This window comes from Sparus aurata, chromosome 3 (genome assembly GCF_900880675.1).
Source record: "Sparus aurata chromosome 3, fSpaAur1.1, whole genome shotgun sequence".
Lineage (NCBI taxonomy): Eukaryota > Metazoa > Chordata > Actinopteri > Spariformes > Sparidae > Sparus > Sparus aurata.
The window spans coordinates 5,050,652-5,072,065 of NC_044189.1; the positions used below are offsets into that span (position 1 = coordinate 5,050,652).

Consider the following 21,414-nt stretch of genomic DNA (forward strand, 5'->3'; position numbering starts at 1 on the left):
AAAGATACAGCAGCCCTTCATGACTGGAGTCTCAGCACCACAACACTCTGTGATCTGAGCAGTTTGAGCAATAAAAGTCCAAGAAGCCTGTGTGTTATCATCAAATCTGTCATACTGTTGTAGATATTATTGTGCAATATGTTACAGTAAAATAATCAATAAATGTCCAAGAAGCTTGTGAAAAGTTTTAATTTGAATGAGTCTTATTGGTGTAGTTGAGCCCATTGTCACTTTTGTCTCATTGTGTGTTCTAGCTCAGTCTTGAGTGACCAGTGCTCATTAGAACAAACACGTTTTTTACACAAAGAATATATTCATGTATTACATTTGCCAAATTAAAAAGCAGGCTCAAATATTGAAGAATGTGTTGTATACAGCGTTTCAATGTATACAGTTTTCTCAACGCAACATGATTAAAAATTAGGCTTTTTTAAAGGGAGTCCAGCGACTCTCTGCTCTCTTCTGTCGCCAAGAAGTGACAGGCTTTTATAGCCACAATGACACTTTTTACAAGGAAATAAACATCTTAATGTTTAGTACTCAATGCTGAATTTACAAGAAGGCACCAAGGACCTAAAATTAGCAGCAGCCGTTTCACAGAGTTTGTAAAGTTTCTCCTCAAGATGCAACAACTCTTAAAATCACTTGATTTGTAAGGGAGTCTGGCATGTTGTTAGTGACTTCACTTCATTACCTGCACACACATTATTACAACAGCTTTTTAATTTTAATATGAAAAGGTGATATATATATATATATATATATATATATATATATATATATATATATATATATATATATATATATATATATATATATATATATATTATATTATATATATATATATATATAAAGAATCATTGTATTACAATGACTTCAGTGACATAAACAGGCAAAAAACAAACTTGCCTTCAAATAGAGTATATTTAGTTTCACATTAATTAAAAAGCGCACTGCAACTTACAAATACAAGAAAAAGAGGCTTACACTCACACTCTCTCTCACACACACAGTCACCCGCGCTCTCTTTCTCACTCTCACACACAGGAGAACGTCGAGTGGGTTTTAAATGTCGGCGCTGTTGCGTGTGAAAGATAGTTCGAGACGCCAAGACCCGCCTTACATTGCTTCTGAAAGGTTTGTATTGCATGGTGCCTTCCGTGGTTGTTTAGATTTAGGCACAAATCTAATCTTTTCGCAGAAGAGAATATGACTTATTAAAACGTAGAAGTCACAAAAAGGACAGAGACAATTTCACCTTGCAACGTTCTGCATCACAAAGACAATAAGAGCAAAACATTGCCTGTACAACATGATACAACCAAAAGAGTTCAGTCTATAAAGGCTGACACAACTAAAACCTGTCTTTTACATCCAAGCACGGTGTCCTGGATGGAGCTCTCTTTGCACTTCCACATTGCTGTATGTCTGCTGCTGCCTCTCATGAAACTGTGCATATTGTTCACTGTATCAAAGAAGGTATAACGTGCTGACACCAAATTCAGTCTGTGAGAGTGAAAGTGGAGATTCACAGCTCGAGGAAAGATTCCCTGTTATAAAAACCAGCATAGACCAGCACCAAAACACAACATATGCTGGTCTTGGTGGTGAAAGATGGAGAGGAGCACTTCACCTGTGAGGAGGTCATAAGATACGTTTAGAAAGAAAGAGAAACAAACTGAGACTGAGAGACTCAGAGTGAGATACATGTTGAAACTTGTTTATTCACAGTAGTGAGCCGACGGTTAACACAGATGAAATGTACAAGAAATATACAACAATAATAGAAATAACTTATATAAATACAGAGGTACAGAGGTTTAATTTTACCATAATAATACTCTAAATTATCAATATCACCTGTTTCTGTGTGATTCCTGACTGTTTGGTGCTCATCCTTCACTAACATCTACATGGTAATTGCACTATAATTCTACAGAAAGAGTCCTTCTGACCTGTTGATAACTGGCTGATTGAATAAAAACATCAGGAATGTACTGATGTTGCTGAACAGGGTGTAACACTTGTGTCCAGTCGAACAAGGTCAAGCAGTTTAACACTAATACAAACAGCTGATGTGGGATTGACAGAAGTCGTCATCTGATCTGGAACACTTACTCTGTCTGTGTGAGAGATTAAATGACCCTCTGTGGGTTTAGATGGTCTTTAGAATCATTTACCAATAAGTGGCTCAATTCAACTGATTCTACCATCATACAGTTTAACCACAAAACCCAGGTGAGACCAGTGGAGGAGTTCGACTTGACTCAGGCTTCTCTTGAACATGATTTGTGCAAAACTGAGGAGTCTCTAAAATAATGACAGGATGTCGATTTTTGTCATGAATCTCTACTTCTCTTTATATTTATTATCATGGTTCATGCGTAAAATTAAACAATCATTAATGTATGGTTCATTCATGAGGGTGGTTTATAACCAACTCACTTTAAATAGATACCAGCATTAATGCAAGTCTTACCATCAAATGTCGCTCACTTGAATTCAAAGACAGTCTCAGTCTGACCCAATCTCTGAATCACATCTGTTATGATATCACCACAGTTGGTGTGGTCGGGTGTGTGGCCGGGTGTTTCTTAAGATAAGGACTTTGCCAAATAAATTGTAGGATTCAATGTTAATACTTCACCTAATGTGATGGGTGTTTGTGAGGACTGGATCACTCGGAAGAAGTTTGGCTTATTTTTGTTCTCAGGACAGAAACTCCTCCCTCTGCCAGGATAAAATAACAGTAAACAGTTGATCCAGCTTGGTCTTTCACTCAGTCTCCTTCATTAAATCAAGATGAGAACGTTATTGTTGTTGCTTCTCTTCTGTCACGTTTCATCACCAGGTAAGATCACATTTTAAATCATTAAACTCTTTAAACCTCACTGTCAGCTCAAATATTTTGCTCCAAGTTCAGTTTCACTTCCAGTGGAGTAGTAGAAACTGTATGTTATGTGGGTCAGTGCAAAATGATGTGGGTCATCGTTTCCCAGACCATTAACATTTAGGGCATTTAGCAGACACTTTTGTCCAAAGAGGCTTATAGTAATTCATACAATGATGGCGGTGGATGCCATGCAAGATGCCAACCAGCACATCAGGACCAGTTTGAGGTTCAGTATCTTGCCCAGGGACACTTCGACATGCAGACAAGGGAAACAAACGAGCGGCCCTCCAATAACAATACACTAGCTTTACCTCTGATCCACAGCTGCCCCAAAAAAGGACTTATGACAACCTTGACTTAAGTAGTAGCAAAAAGGACAAACTGCAACAATTTAACATTGCAACATTCTTCATCCCAAAAGACAAAGAGATCAAAACATTGCCTGTACAAAATGAAACAACCAAAAGAGCTCAGTCTATAAAGGCTGACACATCTAAAACCTGTCTGTAACATCCTTATTCCGACTAAAACATATTTGCATACTTGTTTGAATTAAGAGCGAACAACAGTATCCTTTATTACTGATTAATCAACCATATACTGTTCAATGAAATCTGGATGAAATGTATTGATCAATCTGAACAGTGAACGACTTCCTCTGTTCTTAGGCCCTCAAGTCAAGAGAGGAAAAACCCTGCTATATTACAATAAACAGTGTGAATTTTAAAATGTTTTATTATTGATTCTTCTTTTTGTCCTTGTTTTTTTTTCTATGAAATAATGAATGATACTATCAAAGTTATATTGAACTATTTCCTGGTTGCGTTAATAATGATAAATAATACTACATTTATTTTATGCAGCACTTTTCAAGGTACCCAAAGACACTTTACATGTTAAAAAGCAGAAGATGTTGTATTGAGAACCCTGTGTGTCAAAATCGATTGTCTGAAATGATAACAATAACAAACCTTTGTTTGTCCTGCAGTGCTACACTCCATGGAATATACCATAACTGCATCAAGTGGCATCCCAAACATCCCAGAAATTATGGCAACAGTGCAAGTTGATGAACTTATGTTGTGTTACTGTGACACCAACAAAAGGATGGAGGTAAAGGAAATTGCTAAATCATTCTTCACAGAGAATCCTGAGCAGTTGGAGTTGTACAGACAGAGATGTTTCCACTCTTTGCCAAACACTTTCAAAGACTTGACTAACAATTTGATGCGTCTCTACAACCAAAGTGGAGGTACAGTATGTAACATGTTATAGCCTGTTTAACTTTTTTCTGTTCTGCTTCTTAGTTGTAAAGTGACCCAGGGCCTCAAGATACCAATCAGTTCAAACTCTAACATCATTTTACACATAACCTGAAATAGAGATTCATGTAAAGTAAACCATCATATCAGTTTGTCTTTAGTGGTCCAGCCACTACCTGTCATTCATCATGTCAACATTAAGCTGTTAAACACAAACTACTGATAATAATCTGATTTATGAACGCACACCACTAAAAAAATAACAGTCATCACACAATGTACAATGTTTTTAAGATCATCTTTCCACTGAATGTTTCATCTGTGAATCAGTGTTAATTACAGTCTCTGTCTCTGTCTCAGGTGTCCATGTTTTACAGATGGTGGGAGGCTGTGAATGGGATGATGAGACTGAAGAGGTCAATATTTTCGCTCAGTATGGTTATGATGGAGAAGACCTCTTGGAATTGGATCCGTATTCATTTACATGGATCGCTTTAACACCTGAGGCTGTCATCGCCAAACCGATGATGGAAGCAGATCCATTTTTAAGAGGACACTCTAACCGTACTTTAACTCAGTCTTGCCCAGAATGGTTGAAGAAGTCTGTTGAGGATTTGAAGGAGATTCTGCTGAGAACAGGTAGAATCACCTCACCTGATGTAGTTCATTAGACACAGTGATCTTCATATAGGCTGCTTGAACGGAACTGTCGTTCCTTTTTTGTTGGCCTTACATTTTTTTTAGTCCTGACCAATCACAGACATCTTTGGGTAACATTACTCTAAATTAAACATACAGTCTGATCTTTGATGGTGAGTAATATGGTCAATGATTGTTGCGCATGCTAAAATAAACAACAACTTTTCACCACATTTAGCAACAAACCACATTTAAAAAAGCATATGTCAATTTTAAAATCTTACTTTTCACCACATTTACAGCAATATTTGTGAACTTTGTGATATTTACTTCTTTTGTAAAAATAAAATGTCAATGTTAAATCGAAATACAAAATCGAAATCTAAATGTCAAGTATTAAATCTGAATGTTAAATGTTGAATACAAATACAAATGTTAAATCTGAATGTTAAATCTAAATCTAAATGTTACATCTAAATCTAAATGTTGCATTTAAATGTCAAATGTAAATATAAATGTTAAATAAATGTAAAACATGCACTTGCATGTTGCCTGCCACCATGTCCAGTGACTTAGCTGGAAACATTGGTAGGGCTGTTTTGGCGGCAATACAGAGGTTCAGTAATGCGTCTGAAACAACAATTAGATTTAACATTTAGATTAAGACTTAACATTTAACATTTAGATTTAGATTTAACATTTCTATCTCTGTTTCTATTTAACATTTAGGTTTAACGTTTAGCATTAATATATAAATGTAACATTTAGATTTAGATGTAACATTTGTATTTAACATTTAGATGTAGTTTTGAATTTAAAATTTATATTCAACATTTATATTTAAAATTGTGCATTTATATTTAAATCTAACATTTAGATTTATACTTAACACTTACACCTAACATTAAGCATTTAGATTACAATTTAACATTTAGATTTGACATTTAGATTATAATTGAACATTTAGATTCATACTTAACATTTAGAATTAACATTTAACCTTTAGATTTAACATTTAACATTTAGATTTAATTTTTCAAATTTAGATTTAGATTTTTCATTTTTTGACACTGTATTTTGACAAGAGGAGTAAATATCACAAGGTTCACAAATACTGTTGTAAATCTGGTCAAAAGTAACATTTAAAAATTGGCATATGTTTTTCAGATGTGATTTGTTGCTAAATGTGGCGAAAATTTGCTAATTATTTTAGCATGCGCAACTTTACAATTGGCGCCCCATATTACTCACCATCAAAGCTCAGACTGTGATGCCAAGGTTAAGTTTAAGCTTATTTCATTTGTATGGCACTTTTTTAAAACAAAGTTTGAAAAGAGCTGTACAGGGTACAGTAAACATAAACCATAAATAAAGCAAACATAAGAATAAACTAAATAAACAACATAAGATAAAATAAAATAAAAATACAAGTACAGATATATGCAGAGAACAAGTTCTATTGCAGGGAATGCAAGACAATAGAGATGGGTTTTGAGAAGTTTTTTGAAATCATTTAGTGATTCAGCTGATCTAACGGAAGAGGGTAGACTGTTCCAGAGGGATGGGCCCTGACAGCAAAAGTGCAGTCACCCTTAGATTTGAGGAGGGAGCAGGGTATAAATGGGAGGCCTAGGTCTGAAGATCTGAGTGGTCTAGAGGTGGAGTAAGGGTGTAAGAGATCAGAAATGGAGGGAGGGGCAAGACCATGAATGGCCTTGTATGTGATGAGTAGTGTCTTGAAGTCTATTCTGTACTATACTGGGAGCCAATGAAGGGATGTTGAAGAGAATTGGTGTTACGTGGGATCTGTGATTGGTTTTGGTTAGTTTATCACTCTAAGCAGTGTTGTCTCTGTACTATGAAGATAGCAAAAGCCAGATTGGAATTAGTTGAAAATATTGTGTCCTTCAATGACCTTGAGTAGCTGCTGTGAAATTATTTTTTCAAGAATTTTGGAGATGAATGGCAGTTTTAAGATGGGTCTGCCGTTGTTTGGTTGGGTTGGGTCAAGGGTGGGTTTTTCAAGATTTCATGCTTGCCATCTTAAAGCCATCAGGGACAGAACCAGAAGTGAGAGAGTGGTTAATAATGGAGAGTAGCTGTAGATTAGGGCCCAGGGTGGGCAGGACCTCTTTAAGGAATTTGGGGGGCATTACATCTAAAGGGCAGGACAACAGGTGCATATGAGATAGTTAGTTTAAGGAAAGTGATTTTACATTTGCTTGAAAGCACTTTCAGACCTTCTGAGTCTAAATCTTATTTTTACATAATTCTTTTACCTTGTTTCTTTTCCTCTCTCTCCTCTTTAATATCTCTCTCTTTATTCTCCAGATCTTCCCTCGGTGTCTCTCCTCCAGAAGAGTCCTTCCTCTCCAGTCAGCTGCCTCACTACAGGTTTCTACCCTCACGGAGCGTCACTCTTCTGGAGCAAAGATGGAGAGGAGCTTCATGAGGGGGTGGACCAGGGAGAGATCCTCCCCAACCACGATGGAACCTTCCAGATGAGTGTTGACCTGAACCTTTCATCAGTCACACCTGAAGACTGGACGAGATACGACTGTGTGTTTCAGCTCCCTGGTGTGATGGAGGACATCATCACAGAACTGGAGAAAGATCGGATCAGGACCAACTGGGGTAAGAGTGACATCAGAGGGTGCTGAAGGGGAGTGCATGGGAATTCATCCTGAAAAAAAACCTAGAAATAATAGTCTAATTGAATTTTTTGCTTTGTTTTAACCTGCTTCATCTGCACCGGTCTTTTTGTGACAGTGTCATTGGAAGTGAAGCCCAGTAACATGACCGTCCTCGTCACTGCTGCAGTGGTTGTTCCTGCTCTCATTCTCATCGGTGCTGCTGGATTCATTGTTTACGAAAAGAAGAAAGGTGGGAGAGAAAAATGAATGGTTTCAGTACAAATTAATGAGAGAAGTAGATGAGAAAGTAAATACAATCAGCACTAAACATACTGAGTATAAACAGATACTCAGTCTGAGTGAGTAGAAGAGAGGAATAAAGTGACTTAAGATGATCTGGCATTTACAACTGTGACTGAAATTATTTGTCTTTTGTTTTGATTTCAGCCATCAGCCCTCCATCTTGTAAGTAAAACTTACTTTGGTTCTATTCAGCTGATCTGACATACATACACTTACGTTATTGTGCAGATTAACCTTTTTAACACTGTTTCGTGTGTTTATTGTTTAGCAGCTTCTGACAATGATGTTGAGCTCCCTGAACAGCTGAATCCACAGACCTGAATTACAAACACACTCAGTGACTCTCCTGGTGTCACTTTATTTAGCTTTGCAGAACTACAAGACAGTAATGCTTCTTGCACTATAAGTAAAGTTACATAAAAAGGACTGATTGAAGGTGGGACTGTTCTATGTTCTACGACTCTGATTGATTGTTTTATTGATTGTTGTTTTCTGTCGAATTCATACTCAAAACAATCAGGGGACAGCATGTTACCAGAGTTTAGTTAAAAAGAAAACATGTCAGAATCATAAACTTGTGTTTGTTTCTTTCTATCTAACTAAGAAATCCGATATATTTGTTGTGGTGGGAATCAGGGCAATGCTAACTTCAGGGTTAGCCTCCACGAATAAGTTATTGCTGCACCACTCTATAGATGGAGAATATGGAGTTTGGTCTATCATGTTAACTCTGATCAGAGTTAGCTCCCAGACAAGGTTATCTTAGCTTAGCGCGAACACACGAGCTGATTTACACAAATTAAACAACAATACAACAATAATAGAAATGACTTACATATAGAGGTACCCAGAGAGAAAATTATTAAATGTTACTTTATAATACTCTAAATAATCAATATCATCTGTTTCTGTGTGATTCCTGACTGTTTGATGCTCATCCTTTACTAACATCTACAATTGCACTGTAATTATATAGAAAGAGTCTCTTTATAGTGCTAATGTGTTTATATGGGTTTATTACATTTATTTCAGTTGGTAAAGTGTTCTGATGTGGGCCTATAAATGTATTGCTGCTGTTAATATTTGTATGGTTAATGTGGCGAATTTTACCAAAATGTCCTATGTTTTGAAAGGCCTTTGAATGCCTCAGGTTTCTGTTCTTTGTGTTCTTATTTGTTCGGGCAGGTGTCATCATTTTCTCTGCTATTGGGGGGCGGGACTAGAGGGAAAGCGAGGGAAATGAGGAGAGAAAGAGCTGCGGAGAGAAGTGGAAAGACCTTAAGTCCGAGCAAACTTTAAAATAACTTTATGGAAAAGTATTATTTACCGTTATCAACCGGAAGTTTGTGGGAGTGTTTGCTTATTTTGTTAAAAGTGTAACCGAGCGTGTTTTTAGAAGTGAGGGCTCGTTACTGGCGCTAACTGAAGACAAGATGGGACTGTTGCTAACGGTTAGCATCGCTAACTGCTAATCAGGAGACGAGGTTGGACGTTGACAAGGCTGCTGCAGGGCGGAGGAGTTGGTGACGGACCGAGCCTCAGGACAGAACCGAGCTGTAGGACAGGACTGAGTCATGTCGCTGCCTCTGGGAAGAGGTTTTGGAAGAAATTGCTGAGGCTTCTGGTGAGTATCCTGACCCACGGGTTCAAAGGTTATTTCTACTTGACCTCACGCGTGCGCACCATCACTGGTACCAACTGAAACAGTATAAAAACCTGGAGTATTACTATTGTGAAGGTTTCTAATGTGTGGTTATTTCTGTTATGAGGTGATTCAAAACACAGAAGAAAGATGTGAGCCACAAGGTTTAGACATTAAAACAGTTTATTATTCCTAAATCCTTGTTTGAAGGTGTTTTCCATGCTGATTAAATCATAAAACTGGCATTATAGACAGTAGTGGCCCTCAAAGGGAACCAAATCTGAAGTCTGGGCATATTTTCGTTATTATAAGAATGTTCAGGGACAGCTGGTCGAGGATGGCAGCCCTATCTGCAGGAGATGCAAGAAGGAAGTTGTTGCTGTTCAGCGTAAGGTAACGTTAAATTAAGCTCTAGCTCGAGTGCATGATGTTTGTGTATGTCGAGTTTTCTCTGTCTAATTTTCTGTTGTCACGAATGTAAACTGACCAGATAGTGGTATAACTGAACGAAGTTGATCGTTGATTTGGCACCTTATCTGAACTGCTTATTAATTGTCTCAGATCCTCCCCACTGCAGCTCTGCGTCAATATCTGGGGAATTATTAGGTTGACTTTAAAAAGTGAAATCTACAAACACGTACTGGGTGGACTGAGTTAGTGATTGCAAACTGACTGAGATGACTGACTTTCATCTCAGCTCCGTTCACTGGAGCAACGTCTACCTGTGGCTCAGCAGCCATCAGCTGTCAGATTGACCGAGTCCATTGACAACAGACGAGCAAGCAGACAGAGATACAGACAGCCTATATGTATATATATATATATATATATATATATATATATATATATATATATATATATATATATATATATATATATATACATACACATATATACATACACATATATATATATATACATATATATATATATATATATATATATATATATATATATATATACATACATATATATATGTATATATACATATATATATACATATATATATATATACATACATATATATATGTATATATACATATATATATATATATATATACATACATATATTTATATTAGGGCTGTCAAAGTTAACGCGTTAATTGCGCGAAAGTGAAAGTAAATGGAGAAAGGACTGATGAACGGCAAATTCACTTTCAAAACACTGCCAGATGGTTCTCTGGTTATCTGCACGTACTGTCGACATGAAATGAGTTATCATTGAAGTACGTCGAGTCTCAAATATCATTTGCAAGCCAAACACACGGCAGATGTAGAGAGCCCCCCGTCAAAAGCCGACAATCACCATGTTTTGATCCCATTTAGGGTGAGGGGATATTTTTTTAGCCTTTTATTTGAAGTGCATGATTTTAAGTATTGAATAAACATTTTCATAAAGCGAGCATATTTGCCCTTTCTTATGTTGTTAAAAGTATTAAGAACATGAACAAAATACATTAAGGTACATTTAGAACAGAAAGAAATTTGCCAAAAAAATTGCCATTAATTTGCGATTAATCGAGAGTATGGACTATGGACAAAAATTAATCGTTTGACAGCCCTAATATATATATATATATATATATATATATATATATGTATATATATATATATATATATATATATATATATATACAGGCTTGGGGAGTAACGGACTACATGTAACGGCGTTACGTAATTAGGATACAAAAAAACAGTAACTGTATTCCGTTACAGTTACAGAAAAAAAGACGTAATCAGATTACAGATACATTTGGAAAAAAATTGGGATTATTAGTTAGATTATAATTAAAATATATGATAATAAATGATGAATAAATGTGAATGAATGAATCTAACACTTGCCAATGCGGCAATGCCGTATGCACGCGTGCACACATTACTACACTTCAGACAAGTCAGTCACAACGACGCTCTGCTCTCAAGTGAAGCCAGGCGGCTCGTTCATTATGGACTCGAGCGCTAGAGAAAAAAATGCTTTCACTGCGTGGAAATTTTGCCATTACTTTGTTTCTAAAGAAGTAAGAGGGAACAACATCACTGTACAGTGCAAGCTATGCCTCCCAGCTGTGCACACACTGCCATCGTCCAAGGACTCCACATCTAATTTAAAGAAACATTTAATGGTAAGCGAAACTGCGAACGTTAGCTAGCTACACAGAAATTCTGTTAGCTAAAGTTAACATTAGTTAGCCTGCTAACCAGACTCGGACTGTCATTGTTTCAACTACTGCTGCTGCTGCTGCTGCTGCTACTAGGTACTACTACTGGGTCTGTGGGTGGTGCTGCTGGTGACTGGGATGGTACGTGTTTAGGTTTTTTGGTAGTTTTGAAGTCTCGTTTTGGTTCGCTCCCGTTTGCCCTGTTAAAATTAAGACATTACATTGTTAATACAAACTCAACACTTCCTGTGTCCGTCTCAAATTTAAAGTCCTCCAGCATAAATAGCTTAGTAGGCTTTTATTGTGAAACATTTGCACGGACTTCATCGTGGAAATCTTGTTGACTTGCGAGGGCCCCATAGGCACTTGAAATGTAGCTACTGCCACCTTGTGAGGCTTGTACGTTACAAAATTGCCTGAAACACCTGCAGTGACTGAAATGGGTCACTAACACTTTAGATCACAACAAGGTATTAAAATAGCATGATTATATTAGGAAATTGTATGGGTAATTTTGGGGGACAAATAAGTGACACACATCCTATATGTGGGGGTGTTTTACTACTGCTATTACTAGAAATAGGCCTAGTAGTAGTTTATAATAGTTAGTAGTCAATGAATAAAACTGAATAAATCTAACATACCCTACAATTAATTAAATATTTAATTTGCTTTATGTGTTCCTTAGAGGAAGTCTTTAATTGCATGTGCATTGAGGTAATCCAAAAGTAACTTAAAGTAATAAAGTTACATTACTTTAATATTGTGGTACTTGGATTACGTTACTGACTACATTTTTTAACAGGTAATTAGTAACTGTAGCGGACTACATTTTTAAAGTAACCCTCCCAACCCTGTATATATATATATATATATATCACTAATATATAATACTTGTGGATTATTTGGACTATACATAAAGAATAATAGAAAATGGTGAATGTAACAAGTGTCTAGATAGAGATAACAGCCAAAATAGAGTATTCATAATTAATTTAACAATAATCCTTTTTCTTTTGATCTAACAAATTATCCAACCTGTTTCACACAATGTCATATCTTTCTCACAGTCATCTAAATTGTGAGTAGGGATGTAACAGTTACCGGTGTCACGGTAAACCACGGTAAAATTCCCGACGGTGAAGGTTACCGTTTAAGTTTTAATTACCATGGTAACCGCCTCGGTCGGTAACCACGGCTTGGAAAACTTGCGGCGCATGCGCCCGTGCATTGTGCACTTGTTATGTAGTGAAGAAAACATGGCGGAGGGAGAACGTGATAGTAGCGGTCCTCACAGCTTTTTTTCCGTCTTCAAAGAGAACCAATTCTGCTGTCTGGGCATATGTTGGTTATTATAAGAATGCTCAGGGACAGCTGGTCGAGGATGGCAGCCCTGTCTGCAGGAGCTGCAAGAAGAAAGTTGTTGCGAGGGGCAGCAAAACCTCTAATTTACTTACTTTCACTTTACGACCATCACCCGTGTTTCGGATTAACACGCGTCTATGTTAACTGGCGACCGTGAGCCGAATCCGTCTGTGGTCGCCGTAGCTACAACAGATGTTGAAAACGGGAAGAGAAGACGTAGCTGTCCTCTGATCTGCCTCTTTGTTCAGGTTTTCTCTGGTCAAAACATACCTGATACTCCTGTTTGATTAAACGTGTCTAACACAGGACGTTGTAAACAGGAAAGGGGAGAGCTGCTCTTCCTGTGAATGTGTATCTCCAATAAACCTTTATTAAAAACACATACTCGTGTCTTCTTCCTGTTTGAGTAAACATCACACAGAGGAACTATGGAGCCCTCGTGAACAAAAAAAAGAAATAAAAGAAATACGTGACGCGCGGTATCACCTATTTCTCTCCTCACAGCAGACACACAGACACCTCTGGATCGCAGGAGGAGGCCAGATCAACTTGTGACCGCAGTGTCTGTGCGGTGATGATTTATAACACAAATAAGCACAACCTTTATGAAATGCACGTACTTATCTTTGCTGTCTATTTGAGTAAACATTCTTCACACAGAAGAACTGTGGAACCCTTTTAAACCAAACAGAGAAAAAATCAAATAAAACATGGGACTCGAACTTAGACTCAATCAGTGCATTTACATGACACTCAAGAAAACCGAATTACTGTCTTAGTCTATGAACGGATCTTTAAGATGCATGTATACACCTTAGTCTGACTAAAATCGGACCGGATCGGATTTCTCATAGTCGAATTAAAGCACCCAGATTATTCGATTGATAGTCGCATTACTCCTGCATGTATACGTTCCATCAGATCAGATCGGATCGGATTTTGCGTTCTGCGCAGGCGCAAGATTTTTTCCCCAGGGCCGTGAGCCGGAAGTAGACGGACAGCGGCGGTGGCGTCTTTCCTCTGAAATCACCGCTAGCAAGAGCGCCATTGTGCATCTAGTTTGTGTAATTATCATGTACACCATATACGAAGTGTACAAAGATGTAGCTTCGTCTCGCTCTCCGTACGCCATCTTTCTTGAATGCCGAGGCAGCTGGTGACGTAAAGAGGTCAGGCTCTGTTACCACTAGTTGAAATGGGTACAGCGCCACCTATCGTACGGGGGTATGACGGCATGTATACTCGGACAATTGCAGTTGTCTGGTTGAGTAGCATAGTTGAACTATGGCTTTAATCTGACTAAGCTGTGCATGTAAACGCACTGAATGAGGGAAATAGCAACCTAACGTGTGATAACCAATCCACTATACCAGACTAACCACAGTTTGAATGATAATATAGCCTCTCAAAATAAGCACAGACACCTTTTGGACGTAGAAGGTGGCCAGGTCAATTTGTGACCACGGTCTCTATGCACCAAATATATAATCAATTTATGTTAGTGTCTTATCTGTAAGATTATGTTATAGGCCACTTAAAATGAGTAAGAATGACAGTCTTACTGCCCAAAAGATGCAACAACTGGACAATACCAAAATGTATGAAAATTGTCCTCCTCTTTATCTGCTCAAAATATAAGACAGACCCAGTTATTTTCCACCATTCAAGCATTTTATTTCATTTTACTCCAATATAGAAGGGTTTCTTTTTTTTTTTTTTTTTTTTTTACCAAGAAAGATCATATTCTTTTGGAAAATCTTATTTGTGTTATGAATCATCACCGCACAGACACGGTGAACAGACACTGCGGTCACAAGTTGATCTGGCCTCCTCCTGCGATCCAGAGGTGTCTGTGTGTCTGCTGTGAGGAGAGAAATAGGTGATACCGCGCGTCACCTGCGTGATGTGATTGGCAGAGTGGGTTGATTAGTGCGTTGGTGTTTTTTTTCCTCGTTTTTTTCCCGTATTTCTTTTATTTATGTTTTTTGTTTACAAGGGCTCCATAGTTCCTCTATGTGATGCATGTTTACTCAAACAGGAAGAAGACACGAATACGTGTTTTTAATAAAGGTTTATTGGAGATACACATTCACAGGAAGAGCAGCTCTCCCCTTTCCTGTTTACAACGTCCTCTGTAACAACCAACTTTGATACAGCGAGTGTTAGACACGTTTAATCAAACAGGAGTATCAGGTGTGTTTTTACCAGAGAAAACCTGAACAAAGAGGCAGATCAGAGGACAGCTACGTCTTCTCTTCCTGTTTTCAACATCTGTTGTAGCTACGGCGACCACAGACGGATTCGGCTCACGGTCGCCAGTTAACATAGATGCGTGTTAAATCCGAAACACCCGCAACTGTTCAGCGAATGCAAGGTAAGCTAACCTTAAGCTTGTGTGCATGATGTATGTGCATGTCGAGCTTTCTCTGTCTAATTTGCTGTTGTCACTAATGTAAACTGACCAGATAGTGGTACAACGGAACGAAGTTGATCCGTGATTTGGCTCGTTATCTGAACCGCTTATTAACTGTAAATTTCACTTTTTAAAGTCGACCTAATAATTCCCCAAACATTGCTGCAGAGCTGCAGTGAGGAGGATTTGAAACAAACACGTACTGGGTGGACTGAGTTAGTGAACCCAAACTGACTGAGAAGACTGACTTTCATCTCAGCTCCATTCACCTGAGCAGCGTCTATGGAATTAGATTTGTGCCAAAAGTAACAAACAAAACTTCTTAAATGTCAAACAAAAATAGGAATTTGAGAGAACATAAAACTAATTTCAAAAATAAAACTTATAACTTGCAATCAAACAATTTGTCAAATATGGCAAAGAATTGGTCTTTTACTCTTCTAATTGATTCATTATTTTGTTCACGGTTCCCTCTGTTGGTCTCTCTACAACTCCTGTCTCGTTTGCGCTCCTTGACTTTTTGTTTGCGCTCCCTGACTTTTTGTTTGCGATTTTGGCACAAACCTCTCGGGTGGGCGGGCCTTTTTAGCAGAGTGTCCCCATTGGCTGATTGGTTTTTGACTGACAGAGCTCAATAGGCTCAGTGCTCCAGAAGTTATAGGTAGGTAGCTGGCGCGCTAAAAACCCTGGCTTTATGGAGAGAAGAAGAAAGTGACGTGAACGACAACAATAACGATCCTCAACAAGAAAAACGGATGAAATGTAAGTAGTCATTACGTTGTCTGTGACTGACATTTTGTCGATTTGTTGTGTTAAGTTATAAGTAAAGAAAAGCAAGGTTTTGCTATGTGACATTAAATTAGCTTTTACCATGGACCGTATAGGTTAGCCAACGTGCTAAGCGCACACACACACACACACACACAGACGCTGCATTGACCGATGAATCGTATGTCAAAGTCGTCGTGAAGGTGTTTGCTAAATCACTCTCCCAAGCACCAGCTTCCATTGAGCAAGGGAGGTGTTGGTCTTCTTCTGCCTCATTTCCTAAGTTTAATTGTGGTAATTTGTGATTTTGGTGTTTGAACGAGTTAGTTAGGATTTACCGAAGTCACACAAACTAACCGATCAAAGCGGCAGTAGACCAGCATCGCCCGTATTCTGGAAGGCTAAAATAGCTGTTTTTGTCAATGGAAACTGGTGCTGGGGAAAGAGGGATTTAACTTGGCTTTCCTGTTAAAAAAGGATGTGTAACGGCAAGGTAAAGCACTGAGTGGGTAATTGACATTAGTTGAGATACTGTATAAACGTTATAGTGCTCCTCTACTGTTTACGGGGCTGTCTGCCAGTCATGTTGAGGCAGCTTCGTGAGGGACTGCAACTATATGGTCTGATAGGTGTCATGGAAAGGAACAGAGCAGTTTGCCGTGACCTCTTTGTAGCTGGTGATGATGAAAAGGTAAGTTATGATCTGTTGAATAAAAGGCATTTCGGTGTCCCTGTGGTACTAAGTATAGCAGGATTGATTGAAATCATCTTATATTTTAGATCGATAAAATGAGGCTAACACACAAAATTCTTGATTAAAGTCATACATATTTTTCTTCTTCCTGAATGTGTTTTTCAGGTGGACTCGTACTACATTGTGTCTCACTTGGCCCCAAGAATGAGTGAAAGTGGTACCCTGAAGAATGCAAGAGAGACACAGATCCTGAATAACTTCCAGGATTTCCTGCAGGAGCTTGAAGGCAAGTGTTTACAACATAAGAACAAACTGGGAGATAAATGCCTGAGACAGTGCTCATGAAGAATATACAGCATTAGACAGACAATTCTTATAATTGAGAAGAGGGGTGTGAGAGTGCTTAGCAAAGCAGTCTTGCGCTGTAATTTATTTTTTATTGTTGTGCTACCTTCCACCTTATGTTGTATAGCTGCACCTGGGGGTTCCCAGATCCCACATTGGTTAAACCAGTGCTTCTTAATTTGTCTAACTACATCCAGCATATGTTTTTACAGCTACTGTGCCATTACAGTATTTGGTCTGCTGCTGCCACTAATACTATCATTAACCTTACTAGTTAAGCATTACTGCCGTCAACCACTTTAAAATTTTGAAGCTTCAAATGATAACGCCAGTTAAATAAATCAATCTTTAATACTGTAGCATGCACATAACTTACTTAATAAAACTCTTAACACCCACTGGATCACTGCTGAGAAAGTGTATCCTTTCCCAGTTTGTAATGGTAACTGTAAACAGGATCTCATACTTTAGCAGACAGATAGATGCTGCAAAGTAATATCATGTCTGTCTGGTTTTGTTTGATTGTATTTAGCTATTTTGACATTGTCTCATTTTGAATGTCCTCAGATGGAACTGCAGAGGATGAGGATGCACTCACTGTCCCAGACGTGATGCAGTGGTTGACAGGACAGTCACACAGACATCTTCTCTCAGAGAGAGGCTTTTACCGTCACTGTCCACTTTGACCACATGTGTGCGGAACGGATGCCAAACCACACAATATGTTATCCAGTTGTTAGCCCATGCACACAGACAATCACAATTCCAACTGCACATTGCCTTGATTACTTTGATGTCAAGGCAAATATGGAAACTGCTATGAAATTTGGTACTGGCTTTTATAGAATCTAAAGTATCAGGTTACCTGTTTCGTTGAGTGTTAAAACTGAAGAGTATGTTTACATGTTCATGTCATTTTGATTTCAATGTGTAATGTAATGTGTTTTTCCAAACTAAGATTTGTGCTTGATATATGTAGTTAACTTTTGCATTGCCAAAAACTTGAGGTTTAATGCAATTTAGTTTGACATTTCAAAGGAACTTACAGTTGACACATTTGGCATTCATTTGTTACACTCTCGTCCTGTTATATACCTTACATTGTACAAAAGGCAAAAAATAAAATCAAAATACCAAAACTACATGTTTTTTTTGTTGGCCTTTTTTATTGGCTTTAATTGATAGTACGTGTTCTTCTTGAAACACCATACAACCTGGCTACATTTTCTTAAGGAAGTGAAGTGGAAAGGAGACTTTTGAGGTCGTCTGCATGGATTTCCTGGCCGTCCCAGCTCTCCCACAGTGGCAGTTACAATATCTGGCACATTAACTGATGTTTCTGAAACTGATTGAATACTAAGGATGTTGATCAACTCCTGTAGACTCTGTATGAGTTCTGGTGGGATGTTTAAATGATCTGCTGCCATTGTTGCCAAGGAAAGCTCTTGTTGAGCAACATCCAGGAGGTACTCCATATCAAGTGTCTCATTCCTGAGGATCAAGCTGAATCTTGCTTGAATCCTCTGTAACAGTTCGTTTCTTACTTGGTCCTGCAAGCACAGACATTGCCAGATGTCAGAAGTACATAATATCTATAGAACTGAACAAATTTCATTACATTATCCGAAAACACTATATCACAGACTGCACTATCATTGAAACGACCCTACATCCTATATGATCCATGTATTAAGATTTAAGTAGAAAATAAAAACATCAATTGTCCCATTAACTTATTTTTAGAATATTGTTGATTCAAAATATAGCTAAAAATTGATAATACATAACATAATTCAGTGATATTAGTTGGATCATAACATGTTGAAATGGACAGGTAGGTAATTACCTGGGAATGCATCTTAGCTCCGTTTTGGTCCTGCTCAGGTCCTACAGTGTTACCTTGTTCAACAGAGAGAAGATGACAGTTACAGTATTAACAAGGCAGCTCTACCAGTCTCCCCTGATTCACAGTTCAAATTATCGTGACTTTTAACAAATGACATCACACTTGTGTGTAACTATAGACACCGCATTGGCCGTTTCAGTCCTCCTTAGATACAACAGCGTCGCCACTATATTGGACTGGGCAGACAGCCCCTTAAACAGTAGAGGAGCACTATAACGTTTATACAGTATCTCAACTAATGAGAATTACCCACTCAGTGTTTTACCTTGCCGTTATACAGCCTTTTTTTAATAGGAAAGCCAAGTTAAATCCCTCTTTCCCCAGCACCAGTTTCCCTTGACAAAAACAGCTATTTTAGCCTTGCATAACACGGGCGATGCTGGTCTACTGCCATCGGTTAGTTTGTGTGACTTCGGTAAATCCTAACTAACTCGTTCAAACACCAAAATCACAAATAACCACAATTAAACTTAGGAAATGAGGCAGAAGTAGACCAACACCTCCCTTGCTCCGCAAAATAAATGCTGTTTTCGTCAATGGAAGCTGGTGCTTGGGAGAGTGATTTAGCAAACAACTTCATGACGACTTTGACATACGATTCAGCGGTCAATGCTGCCGGTCAATGGGGACGCTCTGCTAAAAAGGCCCGCCCACCCGAGAGGTTTGTGCCAAAATCGCAAACAAAAATCAGGGAGCGCAAACGAGACAGTTGTAGAGAGACCAGCAGAGGGAACCGTGAACAAAATAATGCATTAGAGTAAAAGACCAATTCTTTGCCATATTTGACAAATTGTTTGATTGCAAGTTATTTTTTATTTTTGAAGTTAGTTTTATGTTCTCTCAAATTCCTATTTTTGTTTGACATTTAAGAAGTTTTGTTTGTTACTTTTGGCACAAATCTAATTCCATAAGCGTCTACCTGTGTCAGGCCTGGACTAAAAGGAGGACTCAGATGCAGTGTAGAATCAAAATTCAACAGGCTTTCATTCTGTTATTTCATGCAACCAGACAGAGTGATAACTGAAAAGGCTATACAAAACCTGAACCTGACTGAACCTGCAAGGCAAAGCAGAAAACAAAAGAAAAGGGAGAAAACAAAATCACACCAACGGTGGGATCACAACAAGATAACAGAAAACACACAACTAAACCTGACTAATCTTATTCTTAAAAATTACAACTGAAAACACTCTCAAGGAGGAAAACACGGCTATAAACAACTGACTAAACTAGAATACAAGAAAACTCAAAATCGCTCCAAACTGGAGGAAAGCAAAAGGCTAAACAAAACTGTGAGCTAAGCTACACTTCCAAAAGGTTACAACAAAAAATCACTCTACTCGAGGCATAACAAATGACAGAAACAAAAACCAATGAATATCAAAACTACAACAAGACAAGACTGATACTTAGCAAGACGAGGCTGTGACGAAGGGCTTGGGTGATCGACAGACGAAACACTTAGGCACAAGACAAGGGGAGACGCAGACTTAAATACACAGAAGGGTAATGGGGAACAGGTGGAAACAATCAGGGATCAGGGTGACGTCAGACCAGGGACACATGAGGAAGGGAAAGTGACCTGAAACGAGAGGGTAGTTAGAATTTTCAAAATAAAACAGGAAGTACACAAGACAAAACACCTAAGACGAGACAACTTCACCGCTGTGTGACAACCTGTGGCTCAGCAGCATGTGACCAATCAGATTGACCGAGTCCACTGACAACAGACGAGCAGGCAGACAGAGAGACAGACAGCCAATATATAAGTAATATCAGAAATATATAATTTTTGTGGATTATTTGTAGAATAGACTGTATATAAAGAATAATATAAAATGGTGAATATAACAAGTGTCTATATAGAAATAAGAGCCAAAATACAGTATTCATAATTCATTTAACAACAATAATCCTTTTTGTTTTGATCTAAAAAATTATCCAACCTGTTCCTCACAAAAGTGATGTGATCTAAATTGTGAGTTTTGTGATCTGTTGGTTGCACCCTTAGTATTAAGTAACAATGACAGTAATAATTAATAATGACATTTTCTATTCTTTTTTTTCACAGAGAGGGTCTGCTGGCCAATCGAGTGCTGCTGCCACTACATCTCATTCTACCTCTGTAACGCAGACATTAAAGGATGCGTGTTGAAAACAGGCTGCTTATGCACCCTCATCACAAAAAGCCAGTAACCTATTTTGCACAGTTTTGATACATTCTTTTATAATTATTTAATGTTGATTTTGCAGTGTTTTGTTAAGGTTTTGGATTTGGACTATTTTAATATATAATAAATATATTTAAATATAAATCTTGATGAAATTATTTCAATTGATCAGTGTTTTTTCAACATTTTGAAGACATTTTAAAAAATACCGCGGTATA

The 21,414-nt window shown here is 37.9% G+C and overlaps 2 protein-coding genes across 5 annotated transcripts in view; both read left to right on the plus strand.

Moving 5' to 3' along the window:
* The first annotated feature begins 2,647 nt into the window (after positions 1 to 2,647).
* Positions 2,648 to 17,675, plus strand: LOC115579542 (major histocompatibility complex class I-related gene protein-like). Of its 4 annotated transcripts, none has more exons than XR_003983673.1 (8): positions 2,648 to 2,851; positions 3,882 to 4,145; positions 4,516 to 4,794; positions 7,126 to 7,428; positions 7,564 to 7,677; positions 7,875 to 7,892; positions 9,127 to 9,354; positions 16,940 to 17,675. XR_003983673.1 is itself a non-coding variant. In XM_030413089.1 (7 exons), exons 1-7 carry the CDS (start codon positions 2,803 to 2,805, stop codon positions 8,049 to 8,051), a joined length of 1,080 nt encoding a protein of 359 aa, XP_030268949.1. In that variant the 5' UTR covers positions 2,648 to 2,802; the 3' UTR covers positions 8,052 to 8,626. The 4 variants fall into 4 exon arrangements, 2 of the variants coding, with proteins under 2 accessions (XP_030268949.1, XP_030268950.1); XR_003983674.1 differs by having other exon boundaries at positions 9,207 to 9,354; positions 16,940 to 17,674; XM_030413089.1 differs by lacking the exons at positions 9,127 to 9,354; positions 16,940 to 17,675 and adding an exon at positions 7,999 to 8,626.
* LOC115579321 (major histocompatibility complex class I-related gene protein-like) overlaps positions 16,715 to 21,414 on the plus strand; it is a 30,821-nt gene continuing 26,121 nt past the window's right edge. The window contains exons 1-2 of the mRNA XM_030412825.1: positions 16,715 to 16,771; positions 16,940 to 17,060. Coding sequence (XP_030268685.1) covers positions 16,715 to 16,771; positions 16,940 to 17,060 — 178 coding nt within the window. The remainder of the gene's footprint in view (positions 16,772 to 16,939; positions 17,061 to 21,414) is intronic.

Coding starts and splice junctions, on each gene's coding strand:
- LOC115579542 (XM_030413089.1), top strand. CDS start 2,803: ATGAGAACGTTATTGTTGTTGCTTCTCTTCTGTCACGTTTCATCACCA. Junction 4,146..4,515: donor TCTCTACAACCAAAGTGGAG/GTACAGTATGTA, acceptor TCTCTGTCTCAG/GTGTCCATGTTTTACAGATG. Junction 4,795..7,125: donor GGAGATTCTGCTGAGAACAG/GTAGAATCACCT, acceptor TTTATTCTCCAG/ATCTTCCCTCGGTGTCTCTC.